The sequence below is a fragment of the Rhopilema esculentum genome, chromosome 14, assembly GCF_057945365.1.
Source record: "Rhopilema esculentum isolate cy_ngs chromosome 14, ASM5794536v1, whole genome shotgun sequence".
Lineage (NCBI taxonomy): Eukaryota > Metazoa > Cnidaria > Scyphozoa > Rhizostomeae > Rhizostomatidae > Rhopilema > Rhopilema esculentum.
Window position 1 is genome coordinate 4,368,853 of NC_142828.1, and position 17,281 is coordinate 4,386,133.

Below are 17,281 nucleotides of genomic sequence, written 5' to 3' on the forward strand. Positions count from 1 at the left end.
GCCAAGAGTTATGATATCATTTTTTAAACAAATATATATTGATAACATTTTGCTTGTAGAAACTTTAAAGTTGCTTTGTACCGAAAACAGAAGAATCCTTGTTGAACCCTGAAATTTTACTATGAATGTCTTTCAAGTGTCTTTTCAGCTAAGGACAAAGCCAAGTGGCTCATAGTTCACTGTTAACACTTCTTCTTTCGATTCTAGGAATCCAACAATGGTAATCCCAGAAATGTTCCAGTTTTTGGTTCTTCTTTCGTACGAGTGTTTCCAGCCAAAATACAGCCAAGCAAAACCAATAATCGTTATGCCACAGATCATTCAACTGTGCGATGGGATTATGGCCTGCGGACAGCCTGCAACTACGCATGGTATTATCATTTATGAAAATATCTTACCGTTATCACAAGGAATGTCTTTGGGTTCCTTTCTATTTTCCAGAATTAATTTAGAATTCCTTGTTTACTTGAATTTGGTCCTTTGAAATCTTTTAAACGACTTGATAACAGCACAAATACGTTTTCACAACAAGCTTGCATGCCATTGCTAAGTCTTGCTCAAAGGTTTCTCAGCTGACGCAAGACGACCAGAAATATCGATTCTTATTTCAATAGAAGGATCAGTTAGTTCGGAGACCATGGAGATTGATTTGGGAGCGCGTAAAGCTTGAATTCTAGTTCAGCTGGAAGAAGGTGTCATCGATCAATAAAAACGCTGCATATACCGCCTCGTAGAGTTAGGCCACCTTTCCTTTTTATTTTCAGGGGATTGCTGGCCTAAATTGTATATGAACTGTTAGGCTCATCAGAGAGCCAACATTTGAGATGTTCGGTCACTTAAATCTGGATTTACCTTTCTAAATTGATTATATCCAACTGCCGATGAATAGTGTCTAGCCAAATTCTTTGACTGGGTTGTAAAGATCTTACTGCCTACCTTTCTAGCTGATGTGTCTAACTGGCACTCTTTTTTCTGAATTATCAATATTTTTCTTGTAGTTTTTTTCCATTTTGCACTTCCTCAATCATTATTAAGTACTTATATAGAAAATTATTCTTTAACCCCATACAGTCATGCGAAAAACCTTCCTGAGTGCAAGATCTTTTCTTGTAGAATGAAATTATAGATTGCTAGAATTTACATTGAAACATTTTCAGAAAAACTGATATGAATAGTGTATGGAAGGATAATGGTATAGAAGGAAAGTCGTTCGGCATCAACGTTTGTTGACAAGACATCGTTATGTCACAATGGCTGTTTGCATTGACACTACTAACTGTGCTGGAAACAAACTGTCTTTTTTCTTTTCTAGCGATTCCCGCATTAAAGCCAGTTGTACACGACTTATTCATTTCAAAAAACCAAACAAGAGCTGACGGTCGCAAAGAATTGGACACCCAAAGAGAGGTTGCATTCTCAATGTTGCTTCGTTTGACACAATACCCACAGGTGAGCCTCTCTTTGGCTGATAAACCTCGCTGTCACAATTAAGTTTAAAGCTCACAAATGTCTCACAAATTAAACTTTTGTCTCAACTTGAAATCTGCTGATTTTTTTGCTTTGACGAACATAACATTTGCACATATTTCTTCATATCTAACAATCAAAATGCTATTTTTATCGTTTAATTGATATGTTTGCAGAGTAAAGTGATTTTGTAGGTGCATCGAAGGACAAGTCTTTTTTTGCCAAGACTATATTCTACTTTAAATTAATCTTTTCGAAGTCTGCCGGACTTCATGCCATTTTTTAACCCGGTTAACAACATGCCCGGTTCAATATGTCATCCAGAGAACTCGGAAGGTTTTTTTTTCTTAAACTCGTTTCTTCTTTGCAAGGTACTTGAGCTGCTGACTGTGATCCTGGAGGGTTCAAAGGATGATGACGAAAAGTGGAAGCGGTTTTCACGACAAATAGTTGACGTCGTTTTTCCACAGCTATCAACGTTAGAGGTAATTACACCAGCGTTGACTTCACAAAGTCACCTGTTTCAATTACTGTTAATGATAACTAAACAATTATCTTTCATTTTTTTATCTATCTTTGTATCCCGTTGTTTATACCGTTAGGAGGCGTCAGTTTTCTCTCTAAATTATATGTCTTCTGGATAATGTAACTGATGACGCTTTAGCCAATACATCTATAGTTTGTCAGCATGCGAGAATTGATTATGCATTTTTCGTTATAAATGGTTATGCTCACAAAGTATAGTGTTTTATGATGTTTCGCCCATAGTCACAATATATGACCTTAGTTTTATTGTGACTACTCGACTTTTAGGCCAAAGCAAACGTCTCCTAGCAATACCATTAACTGACTTTTCTTTGGAACGCCGGAGAACGCCCTTTCAAAGAGATTTTTGCAATTGGGAGGAGGCGTCCAGTCCCTCTTGTCTTCCTCTCACTACGCTACTGGTTGGAGGCTCGAGCCCCCAGGACTTCGTGTTGTTTTGTACAATCCATTAAGTCTCCTATGGATCTTCGACACTACTGACCTCCGTGTGTTTTTTGCTCGTCAACTTTCCTTGTATCTTTTCGGCCCAAGTTTTTTGACAGCATAATTAGATTATTGCTATTTCAAGAAGTTGGTCGGCATTAACGATGTTTCTTATCTGTTTCTGTTATTTAAGATTACTCATTTTCTATAATAGATTTCTGTTGTATAACTTTTTGTCGCTTTTCTTTTGCAGATAAATCTGACAAATGAAGCTCATATCGACGTCTTGAGCCATCTTTTCGACTCGCTCGCACACATAGCACTTCGCCCAGCTGACGTCATACTCAAAGCGTTGTTCGCGCCAATTCGCATAGTAAGTGCTTGAGCTGAGATAGAGCATCTAGCGACACCGCGTTTTTCGTTTTCAAAGTTTTCCCTAGTGATAGCATGGCTTTTCAAGTTCTTTTTTCTATGATGGGCCAAAATGAAGTTGAATATACCTCGAAGTTTAGTAGGTTTAATTACTGCGAAGCCAAGCTAGAGGATCAAGTAAAACTCGTTTGAATGAGGAAGAAACGGGGAAAGATGCAACAGCGGGGTTGAGACAGATGTCTAGCTTGGAGTTCTGCATCGTGTTTTAGCACTTAAACTTTGCATAATGCGCACCAGTCACTTGTAGGTAGATAACAACATTAAACGGGCTTTCATTTCGCCTAGACATCACTTGGTCAATCGGTGAGATGGCTTTCTATGCTGCTGAGTCTTGGCAGAGTTCTGATCACCCAGAACAACGAGGAGATAATGCTTACAAGGCTGTCACAGATTGGTATTACAAAGCAGGACCCGTTTGGTTTGATTTCAACAATAGAAGATGCTGCGGAGGCACATCACGGCACCATTGACAACGAGTCAGCTGATTTCTATGCCAAGTTTTTTCTGCATGCTATAAACGTTGCAGTCAACGAGGTGGCGCGGTATTGTTACTCCACCGTGTGTGATCAATCTTGCTTGGTCACCTTAAAGAAGTTGACACAGAAGTTGCTAATAATGTTTGCAACAATGCTAAGCTCCGGTGAGTTTACGCAACGTATCGATATTCCACAAAAGGTTCAGCATTAAATTCATTTGATTGGCCTAAATTTATTCAATTCAATTCAATTCAATTCAGTTTTGTTCGTATACTACAGAAAAATGTAATATACACGAACCAAAAAAGTATGGACTTATCCTGCTTGGGCCATTAACCTGCAAAAGAATAATTAAAAACATAACAGTAATCACTTCAACAGAAACAAAGTTGGTTATATGGTTATATTGAAAATGTTTTTAAACAGGAATTGCTATTTTGTTGCAGAAAGATTCAAAGATATTGCACTAGCCGCGTCTGGTCAAGTTCAATCGGGGAATGTGGCAGCAAATCAGGACCCGCAGTACAATGGCATTTTAGATACTTCACAGTCGCTTATTTCACTTAAACAGAACTGTCCAACATTGATCTTGCATTGGTGTCATATACTTCAACTACTAGGGTATGAAAATAAACAATTCTGGGAACGTCTGTTCTGCTCAAAACTTGGACAAAAAACAGAGAAATGGAACTGGACATCTGTTGTCACCCAACATGGTGCAGTCCTTATCTACTGTAACATTTTGGTAGAGGTCTATCAGGTATTGAATTGCTTTCTAATCAATTCATCAATCATTTTATACCTAAAAGTCATGTAAATTTGTTTTCATCGCCCTAGTCCGAAAAAATATTAGTCTTTAAAAATGTAAATTTATCTCTCAAAACTCTCTTTTGAATATTATTCTAAACGATAGTTGATCACCTATGGAATGTTTTTCAAAATCTCGTTTGCCTTCGTTGTCACTGTTATTAGAAGATTTTCATTTTTGAAATTAATCAAAACGATTTTAATCACAGGTTGAGCACGCCCTGTCTGCCAAAAGGAATCAGACTTCTACAACTCTACCCCCTAGCCAGATTTATTCACATCTAAATCCCTAGCCAGAATTTCCAATTTTTTTACTTCGAAAGCATATCAAAGCATTAGGTGTTTGTTGAACTGAATACTTGTCATGAACAATGATGATACCGTATTAATTCTTTTTTTAAATAATTCAAAAACTTCAATAGCTTTGCCAACGTGACCCCATATAGATTATGGTTGCATTTACCATCGTCAAAATTGCTGATTAAAGATTGACAAGAATTCAGCTATTCTCTAATTTGATTGGTTTAGACTAAGATACTTGGACATTGATTGGTTTAGACGAATCAACCTTGCAAAGCATGCTACTTGTACGGAGACTCTGCCTTTAAATGATCCACTCAATCATTTTTTTATTTCCAATCTTCAATTTTTAGAGACAGACAGAAAAAGATCTCAAGCCTTTGCAGTCTTTGCTGGAAACAAATCTTGATGACATCATAAATTTATCTAATGAGACACCAACGCAAAATCTTTTAAGGTAAAGAAATTTTCATTGCATTGTTATCAATGATATACAAACATTAAAATTAGGGGATAATTTAGAAAATCATTTGTAGGATGTTATATAAATATATGGATATCACAGAGAAACAGAAAGATGACACTGAATTATCAAATTTGTGTATTTGTGGGATCGGCAGAAAGCTCCCAGATTAGCAGGAAAATATCATAAAAGTCTTTTTATTACATATCGGTCAAATGCAAGAAAGATCGTTTCCAATAAAATCTGCTTTGTTTTGAGAAAGGTGATTTTCAATATTGTTCGCCTCTCTTCACCAATTCTCCCCTAATGTATCTTTCAAAAATAATCTGCCAGATAAAGTTGAACAGGTCTGCCCGCAGGCTATTTAAACAGCGATTCCTTTTTTGTAAATAATGACATATCGTCAGGAAAATCAAACAGTCTTAATCGCTAACATAAGAATCCCAGTATCAGCAAGTAATCAAATAAGAATATCAATTTGATTAACCCAGAGTATTTCAGCCGACACATAAGTCATTTTTGTAATCCTTTTGTATTATCCTAGAAGCTGAGTAGGTATGCTATAAAACATAGCGATTAGTTATCTTAGTTCTTGATTTTTCAATTCATAGACAACTGTATTCACATACATAAAAAAACGTTTAGGAAATTGACATATGATTATTTTTTTGTTTTTAGGGAAATTTATGGAGATTCGTCTTTAAGTGGTTTGTTTCTGCAAAGTGTTATCAATTTCGTCAAAGAGCCTTCAAGCAGCAAGGTAGTTGCCTTTGCAACGTTAATCCTTCTAATGAAATGCTAATCATATCAGTTTTGAAACAGTGAATTATCACACCAGTTATCACTTGAAATATTCTCCGTTAACCCTCTTTGGTGAGTGACAAAACGGTGTTGCATCTCAGTATTTTTGAATGATTGTTCCAGTTTAACATGTGGCTCCGCTTTCATTCTTTGTGTATTTTATTTTTAAATGTATGTTGTTTTGCCATTACCGTATTCTTAACGATCCCCAATTTCACTGGTTTGGCGTCACTACAGCTATAATTACTTTGCTTGTAAATCCATTTGTTATTCACACCTAACTTTATCATTTTATGAAAACAGTACCTCGAAAAGAAGTCTCTAACAGAGTTGATGGGAAATGTCCATATGAGTCAGTCAAACAGGCTTCTCCAATTCATGTTGTCGAAACTGCCATCGATTCGTTCTTACGGCATCGCCCGCTATGCCGAAACAGTCACATGCAAAAGGCTGGAGTATTTGCAGACACTTCCTGCAAACGTAAGGTTTAATTTAGATTTTTTTCTATCAAACTCATCAATGAATACATTTTTTCAAATGCCCCCTTGAACCCAAAATATGAAGAGTAATGCCTGGTCTTGAAAATATGATATGTGACACCGGGATATAAATTCCTGTTCAAATTCTGTTGAGTATTTGAAGTTTTGCAGTACCAAAGCTTTATCCTTAAATCAATGTTTGAGTTGAATATTACCTTAATTGCCTTTTTTGTCCTCTGCAGAAACATCGTGCTCTATATTTTCTTGGCTTACTTGTCAGTTTCAGCCACATCAGTATTTGTATTTGTTTGTACCTAGCATCCGAAGGTAGTTTTTTGTACACTGAGAAGCTTATGCTTATCGAGCAGTGTCCTGGTCCTTCCTCTCGATGTAACCACACCTTGTGATTCCTATGCCAAGAATTACAGAGAGCTCTCTTAACTCTGGGTGAAAGTTTGGTCATGCCAGGGTCTCGAACCACGGACCCTTGGGTCTGTAGTCTACGTCTCTAAAAACTGAGCCATCATCGCACCAAATATAAGTATTTATCTTAAAATGCTTGATGTCAGGCAGAATTGTGGGGTTTCGGCCAAAAACAGACTCGGGTTGAGATTGACGCTTTAAGAATAGTTTTTGTTTTGTTTTTAGGAAATATTGAAGCAGATGCCAGATGGCGACCTTCAGAATTTCATAAGTGACGAAGGAAACAAGAAAAGGTAAACAAGTTCTGCTCTCCTTAAAAATCCTTTATTGTTGTTTTTGATATATTCTTTAGCTTTATTGTCTTGTTTAAACTCTGAGGAATGTTAGGCCAAAAGTTTGTAAGTATTTCATGTTTCCGCTTTCCCTTGATATCTTCAAACGTGTAAATGTTTAATTCTTGTTGCCAAATTTCCCGTAGCAATATGATCAATGCTGTGCTCTTAAATGCTTGCCTGTTTATTTCTTCTCTACTTCAAACCTGAAGTAATGTAAGAATTCCAATACTATAGCGTGAGCCTGGTACATCTTGGTAAACATTCAGCCTAAAGTGAACACCGTGTTTTTGGTAGCAGATATTATATTTAGATACTGACTTAAACTGTCCTCGTTTTAAAGGTTTCCACGACTGGTGATGCTTATAAACAAAACTCTAAGCAAAGGCTCTGCCGATGAAGTTGAAGCGAGACTAAGAAAACTTTCACACCCGCTGGATATTTCGAGTGTTCAGCTTGAAGGATACACAGCATCAAAGGTCATTTGTTTATCTATATTTGTCTTTTTACATATCATCAGACAAATAGTAAAGAAGCCATTGTCATTGCTAATATTTTTCAATACTACTTCAGTTTTACTACTTGTAATGGTCGTTTTATCTACATTGTAATTGTCATGCAGTTTTCTAAATTACTAAAGGAAAATGAAATGTATAAAATCTAAGTTCGTTTTACTATTTGGATGAATAACTAGTTGGCCTCATTGCTAGAGTAGGTTTGAATTGCCTCTAACTAGAAATACCCCAGGTCATTGTACAAACTATTTTTATCAGTTTTAATTATTTAAACTTTAGCAATTTTTTATAATCGGTTAAAAATTTTCAATTACATATTTAGAGATACACCATTTACAAAACACTGTACAATACTACTGAGACGATACCCCGAGGAGCAAAAGACTATCATAAGAGTGGTAAAGCTATTAGGCTGTAAAAGCTTTTTTCGACTGGGTAATTTGAAAGAAAATTATAAGAGAAAAGCACTTGAATATATCCAAAGTTGGTTATAGCCACAAAAACACAAAGCCCCCCCCCCTTCCCTTTCAAATCACTGGCATTTAGCATTGGTCGTAAAATTTACGAACCAAGAAACAGCGATTTTAATCGTTTAGAAAGGTTCGGGTCTTTTACTGACTATATCTCAACCAAGTTTTCCCCAGACTTGCAAACATTTATTTGTACCTTTTTAACTTTGAGTTTTACTTTTCTGGTTAGGAGTGGTTCGTTGCTTTCGTGAAGAAAACTTGCTTCCAGTCACATGAGCTCAGTCCCGAAGATATGGGTTGCGCAGCGGCTCTTCTTGCATCACTAGATATTGACAACCTGTCCTCGATCCTCTCAGAGCTGGTATGGTGTTTTTGATTACTTTTTTATACTGTCGGGCTGAACTTCTTCTTGATCTAGTGACCTTTTTATAAAAGTTCATTGTCTAACTGCTTAAATAGATCGAAATTTTGATATAAGAAGCAACTTAGTCATCAGTGTTTGTTTATATCTCTTTGTTCTTTAGAGCAACATTGACTGTTTTATGTATTATTAATAAGATAGAATAAAGTTGGATGGTACTGATGGATGCTGGGCGCCTTTTTCAATTCCTCTTCATTTTTGGAAATTCTATGTCAGTGGTTTATGTAAATGGCTTTTAAATGTCTACCTACAAGATGTCTCAGTTTTTCCATGTTTTCGTGAAGTTTTACAATCTGTTTGAAAAAGCAATAATGTATTCTTAACCCTGAACAGGACCTGAACATGGAGATTTTCCATCTTTGTCTAACTATGGTGATAAAGGCGTCTCTGGATAAAAAGAGCACCTACCTAGAGGTAGCTATGTCTTTATTTTAGTCCATTGATGTTATTCTACATATGGCTATTGCAGCTAAAATTGAAATTTCATAGATATTTGCACAAATTGGTATTTGGTTTATTCAAGAGACAAATAGGGTAGCTATGAGGTCACATTACCCCGTCCTCTTGGGTATAAATTTGGGGCCTAGGGAAGGATTTCTTGTAATAGGGGTCTTTTTTATGCTTTTAACGCTCGTTCTGGAGTTAACAAATTGATTAAATGTGATGAAAAATTTACCAAAGTCTTATAAAAAAGAACCATTTCGTCCAAATTGTTGCAGTGATGGTGCAATAAGAGAGCTTAGATTAAGGTTACTATTTTCAATGTTCCATGTAAACTGCCAACTAGTAACCTTAACAAAGAAATTAAAAATTGTTATGGGAAATGCAGCGATTATGACTGGAGAAAATTAGGCCTCTTACAATAGCATTTGTTTCGCTGTGGTAATTCTTGAAGGAACAAGTTTCTACCTTGATCAGAATGAAAGTATGTAATTCTTTATGTAATTGGACCTGTATTTGTTAATTCCTTTGTATTTTATTTTCTGCTTTTATTAAGTTAGCTCTTTACCTCATCGGCAGGAACTTACACAGTCGATGGAAGTTTCTAGCAGTCCTGAAGTTCAAAGCAGCCAGAAATTGCTAAGTGCCTGCAAAACGTATTTACTCGCAGAAGTAACAAAAGTTGTAAAGGAATGCGTTAAGCAGAAGGAGATTAACAGAGTCAGTTTTATTGAAGATCATGTCAAAGATTCACCTTTGGATACCATGGCTGAAGCGCAATCTAATCTGGGCGCTCAGAAATTCATCGTGATAGCAGCAAATGCAATCGAAAAGTTTTCTGGTGACAAAACTTGGCTGAAGAATTTGATTGTTATCTGTAAATGCGTGAGAGAATTTCTTGCTCCGTCGTGCTACTGGAATAAACATTGGATATTGAACAGGGAGGACCTTGTCTCGTTGTTTGAATTTGCATTTGTAGCCTTAAGGGTGAGTCACTTTGGTTTGTTTTTCAAAATGTCAGCAAGGGTATCCTCTTCATAGCTGATGTAACATGGTTACGGTTGATATGGACCACAGTCTTTAAGAAATATATCTTTGTTTGTATTCGGTATCCTTGGACTTTTGCAGTGTAACGATAGAATTGAATTCAGCAAGGCTTGTTACATATGACTTCTCACAGGACTTATTGTATATCACCGTATTTTTTTAAAATCTGACTAGTAGAGAGGAGAAATCCAAATTCCATGATTCTCTTTGTAAACATCTAGTAGCCACCATGTTTTTGCCAATAAATACTTATAATTTCTTTGCTTTCTTTCAGGTATGTGCAGTTTTGTCGAGTAGAAAAAACGTCTTGATCTTCTCAGACCTGGTTGCCTGTTTAGAGTGTTTAGCAACGGTAAGGAAGAGAAAATTCCAAAGTTAATATTCATTATTGAGTTTTACTTTGAGTGATAAAATATGGATAAAAGTTGGCTGATTTTTCAAAATATCTTTATTGTAGCCTTGTATGGTTTCTGCAGTAGAGCAGCAAATGGCTTTTAATTTCTCCAGGCAACACAACAAAACTAGGTTTTAGATTCTTGTATGGCCAAACTTTTCCATTTCATGTTCCTGATTACTCATTTAGAGTGAGGGTAGATACGAGAACAGTGGGTTTCAATCAAGATTTTCAATTTCAAGTAGTTTAATGTCTAGGTTTGGAGACAGATTCAGGCCTGGCCATTTAAGACGAGCCATAACTCTTGCTCCCCTAGAGGCTTTCCGCGATTGCTTGCCGGGAGCTACAAATTGCTCTACTGAATTATTTTAAAACGCAGATTGCTCTCATCGAAATCAATGTTCCCTTTGCCTTTATTCTTATTTACCTCACTAGACATTACTAGAAGTGCTGTTTACTGCCCCCTTTACTTAAAGTCTTATGGCCAGGCCTGAGATTGTAGCTTACTACAAGGCATTGAGCGTATAAATTGGCACCTCCAGCTGCTTTGAGTTCTTGATTCCTGAAACCATTGAGAACCCTCATCATTAAATCGTGCAAATCATCCCCCACAGCTTTAGCATTTATCTAGAACAACTACAATGCTGTTGGCGTATTTTATTTGCCCGTGTTACAGCAAATTGTTATATTCTTTAGGTCCTTCACAGTAGAGAATTTAGAGGCCTTGTGAAGCAGGAAGTGTTTGCTCAGTTACTGGCAAATGGAATCAGCGATGTATACTGCATTGTTTGTGCCGGTTTGTAGCATAGCTGTTTGTTTGAACTTTTAAAAAAATCGTTAGAACTAGGTTTTAGCATAACTGGATCGTAACGTTTCATTAGCTCATTTAGCTTGTAACCAATCATTAGGCTTCCTTGAAAACCATTCTTGCTAATAAGGTGCATTTGAAAAAGATATCTGTTTATTCAACGCCACTGTGTGTGGAGTTGCCAATGTTTTTGGATCAAAACGATCAGACCTCTGTAGATGAACATGTCCTTGCAGTATCCTGTATCTGCTTTAAGTCACGTTACTGTCACCATTAATAGTTATTTCATTTTTAACCAAAAGGCTTTAGGTTTTAACTAATCCTCACTTAAGTTACCTGAGTTACGTGAGAAATGGCTTTGATGGTTTTGAAAATTTTGTGCACATAATTATTATTGTAAATAGCGAAGGCTTTTGCTTATTCGGTTAAACATTCTCAAGTTGAAATACCCGTATTTATATTTCAGTCACCCTAAATCCTGGTGAGACTCTGGCTCTTGATGTAAGCTCATGCCAAGGCCAAACACCCTTTGCTGAAGGTAAATCAGCTATTGCATATGAAAAGTTCTTTGAATCTATAGAATGGATGCTCAAAGAGGTTTAGCCCAGCTGTTTAGGAATATATGTTGTTCCCTAAAATATACCTTCGTCGTTTAAAACAAATGCAGAAACAGTGGTAGGCATGCAAACACACTTTGCACATATAAACACTTTTCGCACCGAGTATTTTCTAATTGCTTTTGCAAAAGCAAGAGAACCTTTATTGTATAACGATTTGATTGCGGATTTCTTTTAAAATTATCAACTTTATTTACTTATGTGAGATTTTCAGCAATCTATCGCGAATTTTACCTTGTAATGATAATTTCTCTCCGTAGAGGCAAATGTTTACACCAAGTCTTGCCACCGTGTATCCGAACTGGTACATACTCTGCGAACTTACTTCAGTCTTAAGTCATTGAAGACATCCTCGTTGCCATTTGCTGTTGTGAATTCATTGAGACAAGTCATAATTGGTGTGGCAAGAATACCTTTAGTAAACAGCTTCGTTCGAGTCCCTCCCGTGGTGTGGAAGTTTGGTTGGCAACCGGTTTTAGAAGGATATTTTAAGACAGAGCTCCCCCCTCTTCCAGTTGAAATATTAAAAGAGAAAGATGTCCTAAAAGAGTTTATTTTTCGAGCTAATGCTATTGGTAAGTGTGGGGCTTTTTTCTTGGTCTACAGGACATGAGGTTTTCAAACATTTTCAGTAGCTTTTCGAGTGTCCAAGTGTCTAAGCAAGTTTGCTTTGTACTGTTGCCCTATTGATCTGGTGTTTATTCATCAAATATAACTATTCATCTGATGCTTGCTAATTGGTTGAAGAGGTTTATGGTTTAACTGGCTAGCCAACTTTCATAGATGAGAACTACCTGATCTTTACATTGTATCTATTTCAAGGTAATTCCATAATCTTATTCATAATCAAAAAACCTATTGACAGCTAGCTCTCTTCTAGGTAACCGCAACTAATAAATAAAAACTATTTGAAGCATAGAATATATTTGTTGGGGAGACGAGCAAGAGAAAGTTTTTTAAAAAGTGAGGCAACCCTCCGTCATGGAGTCAAAGAGCATGCGCACAGAACGAAGTTATTATTACGCATGCTCTCTGAATTCAGGACGGAGGGTTGCCTCACTCATTTGAAGACTTTCGCTCGCTCGTCTCCCCAACAAATATCGACTTTGTTGCGAATTTGTCTATTATGCAACTCGTAATGTGGGATAAATAAACATAAGTTCTAGTCTGGGATAAGTAAGGAGTACTGAGATAATTAAGAAAATCATAGGCCACCTTTTTCTTCAAACGAACAGCTAATTTGTGTGATAAATAACCTGGATAATAAATTCTGGGATTGTAGATGACTAAAGTTTGGGATTGTAGATGACTGAACTACGATTAGATGCCTAATTTTAACTCCAGGATGGACATCCCGTGCACAGTTTGAAGAAACATGGGCGGCGCTGCTTGGCGTTTTGAGTTCGCCACCGATGACAGAAGATGCATCTGTCGAGGTGAGGGCACACAGCTTTGTTATTCTAATGATACAATGAAGATAAATACAATCAAAAGGACCGAAACATGCCTTCCCCGCCATTTGAATAACTTTTACTGCTATTTACTGCTATATATTGTATATTACTCGTTTTCGTCCTTCATTTTTAGGACGATATCGAGGCAACGCAAGCAAGCTGTCTAGCTGTTCACTGTATTACGTCATTAGTGCTGGATACAACACTGGCTCCAGTCCCAGGGAACCCTGGAGTTAGCAGATATTCAGTCATACCCCGTCAAAAAGAATATCCCTTCCTTGGTAGCAGGTACATCAATTTCACTCATAAAATTACGTTTCCCATGCTTTCTTTAATTACTGATCAGAATCTATACGCTTGTAATGAGGAAATAGAAGAAAACCTCTATTGCAATGTCTTTTTTTGTCGCCGTTCTTGTTATTAGTCTAATTAAGTCACGTTTTCCGTGCAGGGCTGGAAAAAGGCTTGCTCTTATTCGAAAAGCCATTGAAACTGAATACAAGAAAGAGATTCATCTGATGACGAATCAGCCCCCATTTTCAGCTTCTCAGTTCCTATACCCAGCAGTTCCATCGCTTATTTTTGAAAAGCAAAGAAAGCAAGTTTTGCAGAGAGGTTGCTTCATGGAAGAAAAGCTTTATAGCTCGAACCTCGAAAATGGCCAGTCTTTATCGGAGTATACATTAGGCCAGGTAAAGCACAAAGTCTTCACTTCAGTTTTGATTTCATTTCTTGTTGTTTAATTTCACCGTTGATAATGACAATGTTATTTTCATTTTTCCACAAAATGTTCGGATTCTAACAAACCTAAGCAAAAACTTTCTGTCAAAGGAGGAACATTGAGGATAGTTTAAATAAAAAGTCCAATAAAATAAGAAAACGCGACATAAATATTTCACTTGAAATCATGATCGATGTAAAAAGTTGTTCCCATGAAATGTCTCTTTTAAATTGTTACATAAATCTCAAGAATCCTTGTTTATTGACGAAGATTTAGGCCTATTTATATACTTCAAATTCACAAGTAGATCATCTTTGCTGATAGTTTTATCTAGTTTTTGTACGTCCATCATCTATGAAATCTTTATAATGTATTAATGTAAAGCATTTAAGATTAGACTGGTTCAACTATGACATTCTACTGTAATAAGAAGCAAACTGCAAATTGCTTATTATTAATCGATTATAAGTCAAAGTGGATGCAAGAAACATACTGGCCATACTAAACCATACGAAGTTATTAAATTCTTGTATGAAGATTCTGTATTCTACTTAATTATCCTCTACGTAGAAAAAAGGGCTTTACAACCCACGATACACCTGTATGACATGTTATAGCCGTGATTATTTGACTGAGTCTCCTTTGTGTTTCAATTTCAGATCTCAGCAAGTGCTATAAGAACAAGGCTGGTTTCATCGGACGTCCAAGAGGATTCAGACAGCGATGATTCAGAAGCCTTGATAATTCAAATTAATGAAGAAGACCCGAGAAAACGATTCCAAGAATTGGACATTCGATCTTGTCTGCAATTTTTACTGGAACTGTTTGAGCAGTGGCTCTCTCCATTTGTTGTCCCAAAGACACCGCTCATGCTGAAAACCGAAGCTGTAAAATCGGTAAACATTTCAAAGCATGGATTACATTTTCATTCATTTTTATTATCTTTATTTTATGTTTTTTACCCGTGGTAACCCCACTGTCAAATTACTTTTTCACAGAGGGCCATGCTAAATATGAAAAATACGAATCAAGATACAACTTGAAAATTGGAACAAAAACATAAAGTACTTACAATAGATATAGTATTTAGTCTGATTAGATCATATGAGCGAGTCTACGTTTATGGACACCAAAACGATCTTCTGACGTGCAGTTCGCTTATGGAGCCTTTAAGGTTTATACGTCACTGGCTTTTCCAACAAGCTAGTGGGCGTGACAAATATACTGGACATCTCGTTGTTTTGAAAATAGCTTTTTGTTTTCGTAGATCCACATAACAGACTTATTCGCTTGTATCTTTCAGTTATGTTTGTTATCGGATCTGCTTCTTGAGATGAGTCATTTTGAGTGGATCCTTGGCGTTCTTTTGGAATTCTACCAGAACAACCCATCGGAGGACGATATAACTTCTGAATACATTGTGCCAACAGTTTGCAAGGCCCTTGCTGTTCTTCGTGTGGTAGGTTGCCTGTTTGTCTCTTCTTGATCAATAACCTAGATTTGAATAAGAAAATAGACATAGTGCATGTCGCTGTTAGATGGTACAAGGAACACACATACTGTGATTTAACTAAAAGATATTTCTTGTTTGGGCGTTCGTACAATGAAATACATAAGGGTTTTCCCCTGATATACAAAATATAAATTTCTGTAGTCATTTTTCATTTGTGGTTATAACCTCGTCGCATTTAGGCCGTCGTCTAGTGATTCCATCTCTGGTTAGTATATTATTTAAAATCAGCGTTCAAGTGTTGTTTTTTTTAGATTTGTCCCGCTTTTTGCTATCCTAAGGTTACCCATCTTTGGTTTACAGCGTTTCTTAGCTAAACCCTTATATTCATAAAATGTCTATTTATGTCAATTATCAAACAACCAATAATTTTCTATGCAGTCCAATGACAAGTATCCCATTTTTTCTCGGACATAAAGTGTGCCTGATTACGCTAGAGCTCGCATAGTTCATCTATACCAAAATAGCATAGTTCATCTATACCAAAATAGCATAGTTCATCTATACCAAAATAGCATAGTTCATCTATACCAAAGTGTTATTTCCTGATTTCGCTTTGAGGAAAAATCAACAAAACATTTTCCTAGCAAGAGACAAGGAATTTTTTGCAAAGAGACAAAAAGTTGCAATGAATTTGCACTATGTTATTTTAGTCGTTAAGATAGGTATTCATCTTTTTTTGTTTCCTTGCGTCTTTCTTTGTCTCAAGATTCTCTCTCTTCATTCTAATTTTTTTATACACAGGAAGGGTCGATAGCAGAAAGAATATGTCGCATAATTGAGACTTCACTTAAAAGCCCCCATGTGCCTTTGCAGGTATGACATTTGTGAACGTTAGTTGTGTTTTTCATGTATAAGACTTATTTATATTGTTATGAATTTTTGTGCTACCACAGTTTTTTATCTTGTTCTCAGTAAATTTTAAATCTTCACGATCCACAGAAAGAGATTAGTTTTACCTGTGATATGCTAACATTGAATCTCCTATACGTCGGTCTTCTGTAAGTTATTTGCCCTATTGCAGACTCGGAATATCTATAAGTTGTTTTTTTCACAGATCTCAGCATTGGAAGGTGGTTTATATCTTCTCGAATCGCACGTGCCATCTACAAATATGACATTGGTTCCTGTTCTGACTGATTACTTGACAAGACATATAGCTTATCCAATAGAGTAAGTTAAATGGGCAAGTCAAGGATTCCTTGGCAATCCATTATTGTGGCCACATCCTTTGAAACCTGGTTTTGCAGTTCCATTGCTATTTTACCTGTTTTGTACTTTACAATTTTTGAACTTTATTTTTGTTTGTCCTTTTGTTTGTACCGTGGTTTTGGAAATTACCTTTATTATGTGATAAAAATAATGATACCGTCACAAATAAATTATTTTGAGAGTGCACTATATGACAGGTTTACATTGTATATTTGTATACCTTTGTTACTCTGGATGCCTTTGGGATGTGGGATAAAAAAATTGAATATGTTTTTTTTCTTTTTATCTTATAATTGGGTTTAGTGGCGGCGTTGATTAGGAAAGATAAAATTACAAAACTAGACAGACATCGTAATATACCATAAAATTTCTCGAAAATGCTTTAAAAGAAATCAGGTACCAGTAATAAAATGATAATGGCTCAGAAATAATTTAATGATTTTTGTATGATTTTTTAGTCCAATTCAAGTTGTTAGTCGGCGATTCGCTGGATTTGTTTGGAGTACAGCGTTTTATATAATGGAAACATGTTCCACCGAGGTTCAAGACATCACATTCGTTTCAATAGTTATCGAGGTAATTTATGTGCATAATTATCCTTAATTGTTACGTCACAAGTTTTAATTTGATAAGATGTAACTATTCTACCATCGCATTATCACATTTCAGCTTCTTCGGTAGAAGTATTGAAGCTGTTTTGTTTGCTAATCATGCTCATTGTT

The 17,281-nt window shown here is 36.2% G+C and overlaps 1 protein-coding gene across 1 annotated transcript in view; it reads left to right on the forward strand.

The window, feature by feature from the left end:
* The window catches only part of LOC135696378 (huntingtin), a 55,221-nt gene that overhangs the window by 23,122 nt on the left and 14,818 nt on the right, over positions 1-17,281 (forward strand). The window contains exons 29-54 of the mRNA XM_065215750.2: positions 208-371; positions 1,313-1,449; positions 1,839-1,952; positions 2,690-2,809; positions 3,154-3,508; positions 3,791-4,104; positions 4,805-4,908; positions 5,593-5,674; positions 6,019-6,195; positions 6,843-6,910; positions 7,293-7,428; positions 8,164-8,295; positions 8,689-8,769; positions 9,376-9,783; positions 10,118-10,195; positions 10,934-11,033; positions 11,512-11,583; positions 11,923-12,237; positions 13,007-13,098; positions 13,250-13,404; positions 13,568-13,808; positions 14,497-14,733; positions 15,141-15,296; positions 16,092-16,163; positions 16,405-16,520; positions 17,018-17,135. Of these exons, the coding sequence (XP_065071822.2) occupies positions 208-371; positions 1,313-1,449; positions 1,839-1,952; positions 2,690-2,809; positions 3,154-3,508; positions 3,791-4,104; positions 4,805-4,908; positions 5,593-5,674; positions 6,019-6,195; positions 6,843-6,910; positions 7,293-7,428; positions 8,164-8,295; positions 8,689-8,769; positions 9,376-9,783; positions 10,118-10,195; positions 10,934-11,033; positions 11,512-11,583; positions 11,923-12,237; positions 13,007-13,098; positions 13,250-13,404; positions 13,568-13,808; positions 14,497-14,733; positions 15,141-15,296; positions 16,092-16,163; positions 16,405-16,520; positions 17,018-17,135 (4,144 nt within the window). The remainder of the gene's footprint in view (positions 1-207; positions 372-1,312; positions 1,450-1,838; positions 1,953-2,689; positions 2,810-3,153; positions 3,509-3,790; positions 4,105-4,804; positions 4,909-5,592; positions 5,675-6,018; positions 6,196-6,842; positions 6,911-7,292; positions 7,429-8,163; positions 8,296-8,688; positions 8,770-9,375; positions 9,784-10,117; positions 10,196-10,933; positions 11,034-11,511; positions 11,584-11,922; positions 12,238-13,006; positions 13,099-13,249; positions 13,405-13,567; positions 13,809-14,496; positions 14,734-15,140; positions 15,297-16,091; positions 16,164-16,404; positions 16,521-17,017; positions 17,136-17,281) is intronic.